This window comes from Neophocaena asiaeorientalis, unplaced genomic scaffold, assembly GCF_003031525.2.
Source record: "Neophocaena asiaeorientalis asiaeorientalis breed wild unplaced genomic scaffold, Neophocaena_asiaeorientalis_V1.1 scaffold534, whole genome shotgun sequence".
Lineage (NCBI taxonomy): Eukaryota > Metazoa > Chordata > Mammalia > Artiodactyla > Phocoenidae > Neophocaena > Neophocaena asiaeorientalis.
Window position 1 is genome coordinate 1706468 of NW_020172826.1, and position 13496 is coordinate 1719963.

At 38.8% G+C, this 13496-nt stretch overlaps 1 protein-coding gene across 1 annotated transcript in view; it reads left to right on the top strand.

Moving 5' to 3' along the window:
* Positions 1-10940, top strand: part of MCUB (mitochondrial calcium uniporter dominant negative subunit beta) — a 92552-nt gene extending 81612 nt beyond the window's left edge. The window contains 5 exon segments of the mRNA XM_024741913.1: positions 6397-6557; positions 8430-8633; positions 9241-9357; positions 10724-10761; positions 10763-10940. Coding sequence (XP_024597681.1) covers positions 6397-6557; positions 8430-8633; positions 9241-9357; positions 10724-10761; positions 10763-10796 — 554 coding nt within the window. The 3' untranslated portion in view covers positions 10797-10940.
* Positions 10941-13496: the final 2556 nt, after the last annotated feature.

The following is a 13496-nucleotide window of genomic DNA, read 5'->3' on the forward strand; positions in this document are numbered from 1 at the left end:
GATCAAAAAAGATCTTGCTGTGATTTATGTCAGAGTGTTCTTCCTATGTTTTCCTCTGAGAGTTTTATAGTGTCCTGTCTTACATGTAGGTCTCTAATCCATTTTGAGTTTATTTTTGTGTATGGTGTTAGGGAGGGTTCTAATTTTATTCTTTTACATGTAGCTATCCAGTTTTCGCAGCATGACTTATTGAAGAGACTGTCTTTCCTCCATTGTATATTCTTGCCTCCTTTGTCATAGATTAGTTGACCATAGGTGCGTGGGTTTATCTCTGGGACTCAAGACTGCTTTGGCTATTCAGGGTCTTTTGTGTCTCCATAGAAATTTTAAGATTTTTTGTTCTAGTGCTGTAAAAAAAATGCCATTGTTAATTTGATAGCGACTGCATCGAATCTGTAGATTGCTTTGGGTAGTATAGTCATTTTCACAATGTTGATTCTTGCAATACAAGAACATGGTATATCTCTCCATCTGTTGGTATCATCTTTCATTTCTTTCATCAGTGTCTTATATTTGTGTTACTTTCGATATCCTCTTTTATAGCTGTTAGCAGTTACCTTATGTATTGAGGTGCTCCTATGTTGGGTGCATATATATTTACAGTTGGTATATCTTCTTCTTGGATTGATCCCTTGATCATTATGTAGTGGCCTTCCTTGTCTCTTGTAACATTCCTTATTTTAAAGTCCATTTTATCTGATATGAGTATTGCTACTCCAGCTTTCTTAAGATTTCCATTTGCATGGAATATCTTTTTCCATCCCCTCACTTTCAGTCTGTATGTGTCCCTCGGTCTGAAGTGGGTCTGTTGTAGACAGCCTATGTATGGGTCTTGATTTTGTATCCATTCAGTGAGCCTGTGTCTTTTGGTTGGAGCATTTAAACCCCTTCATGTTTTAGGTAATTATTGATATGTATGTTCCTATGACCATTTTCTTAATTGTTTTGGGTTTGTCCTGTAGGTCCTTCTCTTGTGTTTCCCACTTAGAGAAATTCCTTTAGCATTTGTTGTAGTGCTGGTTTGGTGGTGCTGAATTCTCTTAGCTTTTGCTTGTCTGTAAAGCTTTTGATTTCTCCCTTGAATCTGAATGAGATCCTTGCTGGGTAGAGTAATCTTGGTTGTAGGTTCTCCCCTTTCATCACTTTAAATATGTCATGCCACTCCCTTCTGGCTTGTAGAGTTTCTGCTGAGAAATCAGCTGTTAACCTTTTAGGAGTTCTGTTGTATGTTGTCTTTTTTCCCTTGCTGCTTTCAAGATTTTTTTTTTTTTTTTGTCTTTAATTTTGGCAATTTGATTACTATGTGTCTCGGTGTGTTTCTCCTTGGGTTTATCCTGTATGGGACTCACTGCACTTCCTGGACTTGGGTGGCTATTTCCTTTCCCATGTTAGGGCAGTTTTCAACTATAATCTCTTCAAGTATTTTCTCGGGTCGTTTCTCTCTCTCTTCTCCTTCTGGGACCTCTATAATTTGAATGTTGTTGCGTTCAGTGCTGTCCCAGAGTTCTCTTAGGCTGTCTTCATTTCTTTTCATTCTTTTTTCTTTATTCTGTTCTGTAGCCGTGGACTCCAAGAGTGGAGTCTTTGTTTTCCACAGTCCTGTCAAAGTCCTGCAATCAAATCCTGCTAGCCTTCAAAGTCTGATTCTCTAGGAATCCTCCTACCACTGCCTGACCCCCAGGTTGGGAAGCCTGACGTGGGGCTCAGAACCTTCACTCCAGTGTGTGGACTTCTGTGGTATACGTGTTCTCCAGTCTGTGAGTCACCCACCCAGCAGTTATGGGATTTGATTTGATTGTGATTGCACCTCTCCTCCTGTCTCATTGTGGCTTCTACTTCGTCTTTGGATGTGAGTATCACCATGATCAGCCTCACTGATTCTTTCCCCCTCTGTGTCTAGTTTACTGGTGAGCCTGTCAAAGGCATTCTTCCTTTCTATTAAAGTGTTTTTGATTTCTGGAAATTCTTTTTGATTCTTTGTTACAATGTTCATCTCTCTGTTTACATTACTCATCTGTTCTTACATGTTGTCAACTCTTTCCATCACAGCCCTTACCATTTTAATCGTATTTGTCTTAATTTCCTGGTCTGAAAATTCCAAAATCTCTGCCATATCAGATTCTGATTCTGATGCTTGCTTTGTTTCTTTAGATTGTTTTTTTCTTGCTTGTAACTTTTTGTTGAAAGCTAGACATGATAGAAACTGAAGCAAGTAGGTCTTTAGTGTGAGGTTTTATGTGTATCTGACCAGGAGCTCAGCTGTTTACTGTTTGCTATAGCTGTAGATATCAGAGGCTTCGGTTTTTTTCTAGTGTCCCTGTTTCTCTACCCTGTTGTATTTGAGTTTCCCTAGAAATTCTTTCTTGACTAGAGTCTGTGTCTTGCACAGAACTGGAGCCCTGTTGATGTGGTGTTAAGGTGTTGGGGGGGAGAAGCATTCTATAATTTTATGATTAAATCTCAAGGTTTTTATTGGGCCAGGATTACTGTGCTATAACCTTCAGAAGAGTTTCTTAGCCATTTTTTCCCTCCCCTATATGAGACAGGAAGGCTAGAGGGGCCTGGAGTTGGCTAATTGCCCTTTCTCCAGGCCAGACTAGGTTCTGGTAAAGTACAGTTGACCCTTGAACAACATAGGTTTGAACTGCATGGGTCCACTTTACATGCACATTTGTTTCAATAAACACTGTAGTACTAAGTGGTCCACAGTTGTTTTAGTCCATGGAATCATGGATACACAGGGCCAACTATAAAGTTACACGTGGATTTTTGACGGCATGTGGGGTTGGTGCCCCTATCCCCCATATTGTTTGAGGGTCAACTGTAATTTCCTTGGCATGGAGAAAGTAATGCTCAGGACTGTTTCAAAATGGTTACTTTTCTCCTTTCTCTGCTGGAAGCAGGGAGGTATTTTTCTCTGATCTCTGACCTTCACTGTGAGAACCTGGTGGGTCTCCTGGAGGTAAAACTCATGTATGTGTGACTGTTTTTATTTCTCAAACTAGTCAGCACTGAGCCTTCAGCAATTCAACCATTATAGTTTAGTGTTCCTATCAGTATTGGCTCCAGAGATTTCTGCTCTCAGTAAGCTGTGGTTGTGGACTATTGGGATTAGGATAAGGTAATACTGAGTCTATGCCTTCATAAATAGATGGTGAGATAAATAAATCAGTAAATAAGGGAAGGTTCATGTTTTTAGTTGTAATGCCAAGTTCTGACTGGTAAATATTTTGAGGGCTGTTGTAGTTGAAAAATCATTATATTGCAGCCAAATTCAGACAAGAATCATCAGTAGATGCCAAGGGGATGGGGAGAGGTGGGGGGAGGTGATTTAGATACAGAAGATAAAACAGAGAAGAACTACGAAAACGACTAAAAAAAGTTAATAAAATGGCAATAAGTACATACCTATCAGTAATTACTTTAAATGTCAATGGACTAAATGCTCCACTCAAAAGACATAGGGGCAGCTGATTGGATAAAAAAACAAGAACCTTCTGTATGCTGCCTACAAGAGACTCACTTCAGAGCTAAAGACATACACAAACTGAAAACGAGCGGATGGAAAAAGATACTTCATGCAAATGGAAACTGGGCGGAAGACCTGAATAGACATTTTTCCAAAGAAGACATACAGATAGCTAACAGACCCGTGAAAAGATGTTCAGCATCGCTAATTATTAGAGAAATGCAAATCAAAACAATGAGATATCACCTCACAACTGTTAGAGTGGCTATCATCGAAATGTCTACAAATAACAAATGCTGGAGAGGATGTGGAGAAAAGGAAACCCTTGTACACTGTTGGTGGGAATGTAAATCAGTGCAGCCAGTATGGAAAACAGTGTGGAGGTTCCTCAGAAAAACTAGAAATAGGACTACCATATGATCCAGCAATTCCACTCCTGGTATGCATATAGAAAAAAATGAAAACACTAATTTGAAAAGATACATGCACCCCAGTGTTCATAGCAACACTCTTTACAGTAGTTAACCCAAGTGTCCATCAACAGACGATTGGCTTAAGAAGATGTGGTATGTACACACACACACACACACACACACACACACACACACACACACATGAATATTACTCAGCCATAAAAAAGAATGAAATTCTGCCATTTGCAGCAAGCTGGATGGACCTAGAAAATATTATGCTTAGTCAGACAAAAACAAATACTGTATGATATCACTTATATGTAGAATCTAAAAAATAAAATGAATGTATATAGCAAAACAGAAACAGACTCAGAGGTATAGAAAACAAGCTAGTGGTTAGCAGCTGGGGAGAGGCAAGATAGGGGTAGGAGATTAAGAGATACAAACTATAAAATAACAACAAGGAGATATTATACAGCACAGGAAATTATAGCCATTATTTTGTAATAACTTAATGGAGTGTAATATGTAAAAATACTCAATTACTATGCTGTACACCTGAAACTAATATAATATTGTAAGTCAACTATACTTCAACAAAAGAAAAAATAAGGAAATACTAACAAAAAATGGGAGTAAGTCACAAGGACACAGGAGCCAGCTTAAGGGCCTCCTGCTAACCATATCTGGTACAATTTGAAGATCATTGGCTCCCATGTCCTTATGACTTGCCCCCATTTTTATTTTAAGCATTTTCTTACTTTCTGGTATAACTAGACGATCCAGGCTGATCTCGTGCTCCAGCACTGATATCAGCAGTTACTCTGAAGATCCCTTGAGGAAAAAAAATTTTTTTTTAATTTTCAAACACAAATTAAGTATAGAGAAATTAAAACAAATCCATCATTTCAACAATTATGAACATTCTTCTAGATTCTTTTTAAAAATCAGGACAGTATTTAACTCCAAAGACAGAAGGATGGAAGAAATTGAGAAAAATGAAAATCCATGTTGAGATAGAAATTTCATGTCCAGTGAGTTCCCAACACTCTGCAAGGTCTTCTACTTCCCATTTAGCATTTGAGGGAATAAACGGAGATAAACATTTTCAGGGCACCTCATTGTTCTACTTCATCTTCCTCTTCTGGACAAGCGCCAGTTAACAGACCCAAATGGCCTGGTCACATTAAGCAACTTCCATTCCCACCTTTTGTAAATTTCCACTTCCCTGACTCTGCTTAAGCCCCTTGATGTTCTCCTCACTCCCTGAAAACGCCCCTCCACCTCTGCACAAATAGAAGCTGAGTTCAGTTCATGCCAGATCCCCTTCCCTAGTACAACAGTTACTGAGTAAAATCTATCCTTACCACTTGAACTAGTGTCTGGCTTTGTTTATCTTTGTTACGTTCCACAGCTTTGGACAAAATCATGCCCCATCTCTGCCGTTTTTCTGTATGTAGACCTTTTATGTACCCATCCATTTTTTCCATCACAGCAAAAGGGCTCTGACTGTTCTGCAAATCTCAAAAGGCTAAAAGGGAACTTCTCGTTTCTACCTCTTTGTGGAGTTTTAGCCTAGAATGTGGAAGGGATTAAAGACCACAGTAAAGTCTTGAAGAAGTGGGTGGAGATAGAGGAAAATTAACTTCAGCCCGTAACAGACTGGTTAAGTGCTGTCACAGACTGGAAAACCGCTGGGATGATACTGACGCTAGGATCATAAATCTCCCGTAGCTACAGTTGCTTCTGCTGTCCGGCAGGAAGGCCTGTCTTCTCTCCCCTCACTTTGTCCCCCTATCTCAAATCCTCTTACAGTGGTGGGGAACAGTTATAACCCTCAGAAAGGCATCACTATAGCACAGTTTTATGTAGATCTATAGATCCACTGAAGTGGTAGTATGAGAGAAATTCAGAATCAAAAGAACTCTGTTAAAAGCTCAGAAACTGATTCCCTTTCGTCAGTATGAACCTCCCTTCAGATCTACACCTTGTTGAAAAGAACTTACACTTGGATGACTTTTCAAATGTATATTAGACTTTTGTTTACATGTTTGTACACCAGTTTCCCTCCCCAGGGGATCCTTAAATGATTTTGGATAGATAGCTGAGGGTGAAGAAGGATCTTAGGTTAACTCAGGTATAAAAGTGAACCTGTAACTAATGTGTTACAGACTCAGGTGAGGTATTCACCTGGGTTCTGGTAGATGGATACTTCCTTTTCCTGTATTATTCTTCCTTTTTTTAAAAAAGAAAGAGCACTAGTCATATTACAAAAGAAAAAAGACAAAAACATAATGAATTTTAAACCTACTGTCTGGTTATTTATTATTCCAGAGAGAGATGAATGGAATCACCTGAGACGGGAATAAAGGCCAGTACCAAATGCCCCCCAAGGAGTGGGGAGCATCCAAGTGGCCAGCCGGGGGAACTCAGATTTGGTTCCCTAGACTTACAAACCCTGGAGGAAAAGATGTGTTAACTGCCTTATGTTTCCCTTGTGTCTTCTTTTCTCAGAAAAACTGAGTAGTGGGCACACTACTGAGATGGAAAACATGAAATCCTTGGTTCACAGACTGTTCACAGCCTTGCATTTAGAAGAGTTTCAGAAAAAGAGAGAGCACCATCTGCTGGAGAAAATTGACCACCTGAAGGGACAGCTGCAGCCCCTCGAACAGGTTCGGAAGCATCACCTGTTGAGTCTGTTTGTAAATAATACCCAATATTTATTGGTATTATTGCTCCATTTGAGTGTTTTTCTGAATGCTTTACATAGGCTTATTCTCTCCTTTAATCCTCACAATGAGCCTCTGAGTTTGGTATTGTTACCGTCCTCATTCTTCAGATGAGGAAACTAAGGCAGCAAAGGTATATAAGCTAATACGTATTAGAGCCAGAACTTGAACTCTGGTGGTGTGACTCCAGGCTGCTGTCTAAAACTCTGTGCCGTGCGTCCTTTCCATGGATTGGCCATAGTATCTTGGTAACTGAGTATAAGATGAGCTGGGATGCACTAGCTGGAGCACTACCACTGTTTGTTTTTCAGAGAATAGGCCCACGGCTCCCACTCTGCTTAACAGAATTGCAGCTGGAAAGTTAGCAGTGGCTTCCTAACATCTGAAGTTAATCAGTGGTGGAGGAAAAAAAAAAAAAAAACTTTTCTGGGGAGGAGGGGCAGGAGTCTGTTTTAATTTAAGTGAAAAATGCATTTTTTAAAACTCTGATCCCACTTGTGATTTTTAAAAATGGGTAGGTGTATGTGTATCTTTGTGTATGAATAAAAAGTTTCTAGAGGTAGAAGAAACTTTTTTTGTTGTTGTTTTATGAAAGTATAGTTGTGTTAAATTCTGTACAGCAGTGATTCAGTTATACATACATATACACACATTCTTTTTAATATTCTTTTCCATTATGGTTTATCACAGGGTATTGAATATAGATCCCTGTGCTATATACAGTAGGACCTTGTTGTTAAGAGAAACTTTTTTTGCGGAGGGCTGTGTCGTGTCTTCCTTGAGGCACGCGGGCTTCAGAGCACTTGGGCTCTGTAGTTGTGGCGTGCGTGCTCTCTAGTTGAGGTGGGCTCAGTAGTTGGTGGTGCACGGGCTTAGCTGCCCCGCAGCATGTGGGATCTAAATTCCCCGACCCAGGATCAAACCTGCATCATCCCCTGCATTGGAAGGCTAATTCTTTACCCCTGGACCTCCAGGGAAGTCCCTAAAAGAAACTTTTGATAGTGATTACCTCTAAGAATACTTAGGGGATGCCAGAGAGAGGGACTTTTTTATTTGTTGGATGGTACGTTTTAATTTTTTCTTTACTTCTTAAAAAGTTGGTGATATTTACTTGTGTTAAGATTTAAAAACCTAAAAAGGTGGCCAATGGAAAGTTTTCCTCCTACTGTCCTCCCAGTACCATATCCCTGAACCTGTGAATCATCTCAGATTTTCTTTATCTATGTGCAAACATACGCAAATATATTATTGTTCCCTTTTCCAGGAAACAGTATATGCTGTTACACACTTTTGTCACCTTGTTTCACTAACAGTAGATCCTGGAAAGATCTCCGTATTGGTACATAGAGAGCCTCCTCACCATAGCTGCATGATACCTTGATGAAAAATTGGATAATTTATGGTCTTTTAAGAATGAACCTATGATGAATCACATGTGCAAGTGTACCTGTAGGATGAGTTCCCAGAAGTGAAATTGCTGAGTCAAAGAAAATAGACATGTAATTTTTAGTTAGGTTTCAGAGGATGACTTCTGAATTTTTCATTGTATACCCTTCTATACTATTTAAAATTTTTTCCATGGGCAGGTATTGCCTTTATAATTTTAAGAATGGTTTATTAATGGACTGATTTGGAAATAAGTGATCACTCATGAATGTATATGTTTTATACATTCTATTTTTTCATAAATCAGACCTCTTTAAAGTAATACAGATGTGCATTACTTTACTTTTCTTCCTTTTCTGCTTTTCTTTTTTTTTTTTTTTAAGTTGCTGCAGTGTAAACTGAACTAACAGTCACTTTTTTTCCCCTCAGATGAAAGCGAGAATTGAAGCTCACTCAGAAGTCAAAACCAACGGACTTCTGTGGGCTGGATTAGCACTGCTGTCCATTCAGGGCGGGGCAATGGCCTGGCTCACTTGGTGGGTGTACTCCTGGGATATCATGGAGCCGGTTACATACTTCATCACATTTTCAAATTCCATGGTCTTTTTTGCATACTTTTTAGTCACTCGACAGGTGAGTAGTTTGTTAAGAAAATGGTAAGTTATAACATCTTTTATAAATAATTTCTTATCCCAGTAATGAGCAATAAAACCTTTTTAGTTATTGAATTACTGCTATCTGGGTTTTTATCAGCTGTTAAATTTTGTTGTTTTCCAGAGGATGGAGATTTGTATATACCATAGAGAAACTGTGTATAACCTCTATAGAGAAATAAATAGTACAACTTAACGAATTCCTCCGTTGAGATAAACACATCAAATTTGTGTACTCTGTATCCTGTTTATAAATGAAATTGAATTTGTATTGCAAACCACCCAGTAACTTTAGCTTATCTCGTGATTATTTTGCCAAAAATCTGCATTTTCCTTTTTCTCTTTTCTTTCCCTGTATGTGTGATTTCTCTGCCCAGCTTGCTTGCTTTTGAAAGGAGCAGCTGATCTCAAATGAGACTAAATGTGTTACTTGTGTTGCCTTATGCTTGCTCTGATGGCCACAGCACATATTTTACTCATCTGCCTTCCTTTGCTTTGTTGTTGCTGAGGCACGTTTCCTGCAGAGGTATTATGTTCATTTAAAGCATGTTCGGTTCTGGTTTTTTGTCTTTTTTTTTTTTTTTCAGGATTATACTTACTCAGCTGTTAAGAGTAGGCAGTTTCTTCACTTCTTCCACAAGAAATCAAAGCAACAGCATTTTGATGTGGTGCAGTACAACAAGTTAAAAGAAGATCTTGCTAAGGTACCTTATTGCAAATACCACATCTTACAGCTGGTCTTGTCTGGGAGCCAGAATCCAGCGTCAGGGAAATACAGTCGGTGGCTCATCCTCGTGGGTTAAATCGTGGTCCTGCACAGGCTTCTCTGCATCGTGGTTTCGTTCAGTGAAATAGCTGACATGTCCTGATACTAATTCCCTACAGTTTTATTCTTGTCATCTGTATTCTACGTTGGCATAGCTTTACATGTATATGGAAAATGTCTTAAGTGACTTTGAGACAGTAAAATAACAGTATTCAATAGCAGTCTACCTCCAAGTGAGTATGTGTTTTTAAAGAACAAAGTCCAATATCAAGCTCAATTGCAGATTCTGTAACTATGGAGAACTAAAAGAAAGGAGAATTCTAGGAAGATGAGCACTCTGATAAACGATTTTATTAAGCTCTCGAAAGGTTTTTACAAGTTTCTTCTCCTTAAAAACAGAATCAATATGCTATTCCTCCTTTCATCATTTCCTTCTTTCAGATGCGAAAACAGAGGTTATACACGGTTAGAAAGTGGGGAAAGCAAGGTATGAAGCTCAGTTTGGATCCTGTGCTCTGGGGCACTTCCATATAATCTGTTTCCTAGGCAGCTTTTACCTCTGGCCTCCCGGTGGGCTCATTAGCTTTTTAAATTTTTCTTAGTAATTTTATAAGAAAAAAGTTTTGGTAGAAATACCTTCTACTGCTCAATGCATGGTCATTTAATAGCCAGTAATCATCCTATCTTTTGTTACCCGTAACTTCTAAACTACCCATCCCTGAAATTTAAAAAAAGGAAGGATGTAACAAGAATTTGTAGTCCAAAACTTGGAGATAAAGAGCCTTTAAAAAATATGTTTAAATTCCATATAATCATTACTTACGGAAAATATAATGATCTTTTTTTTTTTTAATTTAGTGGATATTTTGCATTTAAATGATCCAAACTGTGAAGGCTAAGGAATGTTCTTTCAACTAGTTTATAGCACTGGGCATTGAAGATTTAGAGTAGCAAACTGTAAAGTTTTTTTTTTTTTTTTTTTTAAGGTAATAAAGTTGAGGGAAAAAAGGGAAACTGATAGGTCAGAGTAGTGGGTTTTTTTGTTTGGTTTTTTATAAACGGCAAAAACCACTGTAAAGGGGGAAACTAACATTACAAGAACTATAAGGATGAACTAGAAACTCTAAACTCATCTTTTACAAAAGGATCCACATAAATTGAAATATTGTAGGCAGTTTCCACTCACAGTTTAGATCTATATATTGACCTAAGGAGACGTTAAAGGTATAGAATTCCTTGTGAACAGTAATCTGATACGTTTGTGGTCTTCTCTGATCAGTGCCTCTTCTTCTTCCCATGGACAGGCTACTGAAGCCCTGAGACAGGTGCGCCACTCTATCTGCGATGCAAGTAGAGGAATTCGATGAAAAGAAGTAATCTTACATTTTTAAATGTCAGTGAATTTTTCCATTATGTGTTCATTTTGCAACTTAGCAACTGGAACTTTTGTCCCATAGTTCATTTGAATTTGACTGTTTCAATCTCTTGTTAATAAAAAAAAATGCTTGCAAAACACAGGTATTCTTTGATGTTCTCATTTGAGATTTTCAGTTTGTGGATTCTCATGGCTTGTTGAGGTTTACTGCTGGAAGGAGCTTGGATGCGTCCGTCAGAATCAAAGCTGCTGCTATTACAGTTCAGCATTTAAGAAGCTTTGTCAGCCTGTCCTGTGTCATTCCCGTGCGGGAGGTGAAACGGTCAGTGTTCTTGGCTTCACTTTGATTCTTAGGCTTCATTTAGAATCATCTGGTCATTAATTGCTTTTTAAATTCACAGTAGTTGCAAGATTTTTATCATTAAATGTACTTAAAATTATTATAAAATGTCATTTGAAATGTTTCATCGTAACTAATATTTACTTACTGTTTATCATTTGTCATCACGTACTGTTCTAGGCACTTCACATATATATTATTTGTAATCCTATAATCCTAGGAGGTAGCTGTTTTTAATCCCAATTTAATAATAAGGAAACAGGTTCAGAGAGGTTAATTTGCCCAAGTGCACACAGCTAGAAAAGATTTTTTTTAATTAATCATTTTTGGCTGCGTTGGGTCTTCGTTGCTGTGCGCGGGCTTCCTCTAGTTGGGGTGAGCGGGGGCTACTCTTCATTGCGGTGCGCGGGCTTCTCGTTGTGGTGGCTTCCCTTGTTGCGGAGCATGGGCTCTAAGTGCACAGGCTTCAGTGGTTGTGGCTCACGGGCTCTAGAGCGCAGCAGGCTCAGTAGTTGTGGTGCACGGGCTTAGTTGCTCCGTGGCATGTGGGATCTTCCCCGGACCAGGGATCGAACCCGTGTCCCCTGCATCGGCAGGCGGCCTCCCAACCACTGCGCCACCAGGGAAGTCCCTAGAAAAGATTTAAGCATCTACTCATAGTAGATCATAAATCTTTATAAATGTACAACTAATGGTATTTAATCCAACATCCAGGATGTCACCTTTTACATGTTTGACTATGGGACAGAAAGGGTAATGATGACACCCTGATATTAAGAGATTTGCTTAAAAAAATACCAGTGTTTTCAGGTTATATCTTTCAACCTAATCAGATTCAAACTTCCTACACCTTAAGTAGAGCAACACACTGTGATCACCTGCTGGTTTGTATCAGTATCTCCGAAACCTGGAGATGCTGAATTAGCAGTATATTAGTGTGTTTTATTAACAAGCTAAGAATATGCACTAATGTCTTTATAATGAATATCACCAGGTTAAGTATTATGACAAATTCTTAGGACATGTTCTGCGTTTGAGAAACTCTATTCCCAGCAAGACAAGACTGTCAATATAATGAAAGAACAGGGAGTGGTGTTTGCTTTATTCACTGATGCATCCATCCCAAGAATACCTGGCTCCTATGAGGTACCCAAGAGAGACAGGTTTAAGGTCTGGAAATTTCATGTATAGTGCTGGGGAAAAGCTGAGACTAGGAAAGTAGAAAGGATGGCTTCTGAATTCTCAAACTGTCTATAGGAAAACCTGGGAAAAAGGGGTGGACAAGAGCCTGTTTTTGTATATAAAGTTTTATTGGAACACAGCTATGCTCACTGATGCACTGACTGTGGCTGTTCTCACACTATAGCAGCAGGGTTGACTGCAGCAGAGACAGCAGGCCTGCAAAGCCCAGCATAGTTACTCTCTGGCTCTTTACAGAAAAATTTTACTGACCCCTGAACTAGAATGTGAAAGACAATTCTCAAAGAACACTTCTGTGTTTTTAGGGCTTCAGAAAATTTGTCATGCGAAAAATGAATTAATTCTTAGTAAAGACAGCTCCCTTTGACTTGGATCTTCCCACTTGACAAAGTAAAATAAAGTTTAATTCTTCAGAGAAGGAGCTACATGTAGGTCACATTGTACTTACTTTATGACACGTGAAACTGATTTCTGAGTACCCAGGGGATGACAGCTCAGTGATCAGAGGCAAGACTCTCTGACCTTTTTAGTATTTAAACTGTAGTTTCTCAAATGAGACATGTCATTTATGTTAAACCTTTATAGATCGGTTATTAACATAGAGTACGAAATTTCTACTCAAGTTCCAAGTTGTAAGTTAAACAGATTGGAACTAAAACTAAAGGAATCCAAATTACACATTAGTTTTATTACAAAAGGATTGTTTTATCCTGAGACAACTGTTATAAACGAAATTCAACTGTGTCCCTATGGCTTCCACAGCTCAAATTTGATGGCATTTTGATGGCCAGATAGGTAGGTACCAATGTCATCTGTACAAGAGGATTTTATTCAGATAAACCTTTGATCACATTCAAGGGAAAAAAAGATGTGTGTGTGTGTGCGGGGGGTTTGTTGAGCTTTCTAATAACATGAGCTAATTTCTCTTAGGTAACCAAAGCTGTATATTCTTTGCCTAGAGGGCCAGGCCCGTGGTCGTTGGATGAACTGAGGAGAGCTTCTGTAGTCATTTGCTCTTGCAAGAAGAGCCGGCAGCACCTGTGGGTCGGGGGTTAAAGGAAAGGTACAATGTTCAACTGACAGTGAAGTCCCTGTCATGACCACAAAAAAAGGTATAAATGTCCCACTGACCTTAGCATATAGTTGGCACGTGTTTTGAACT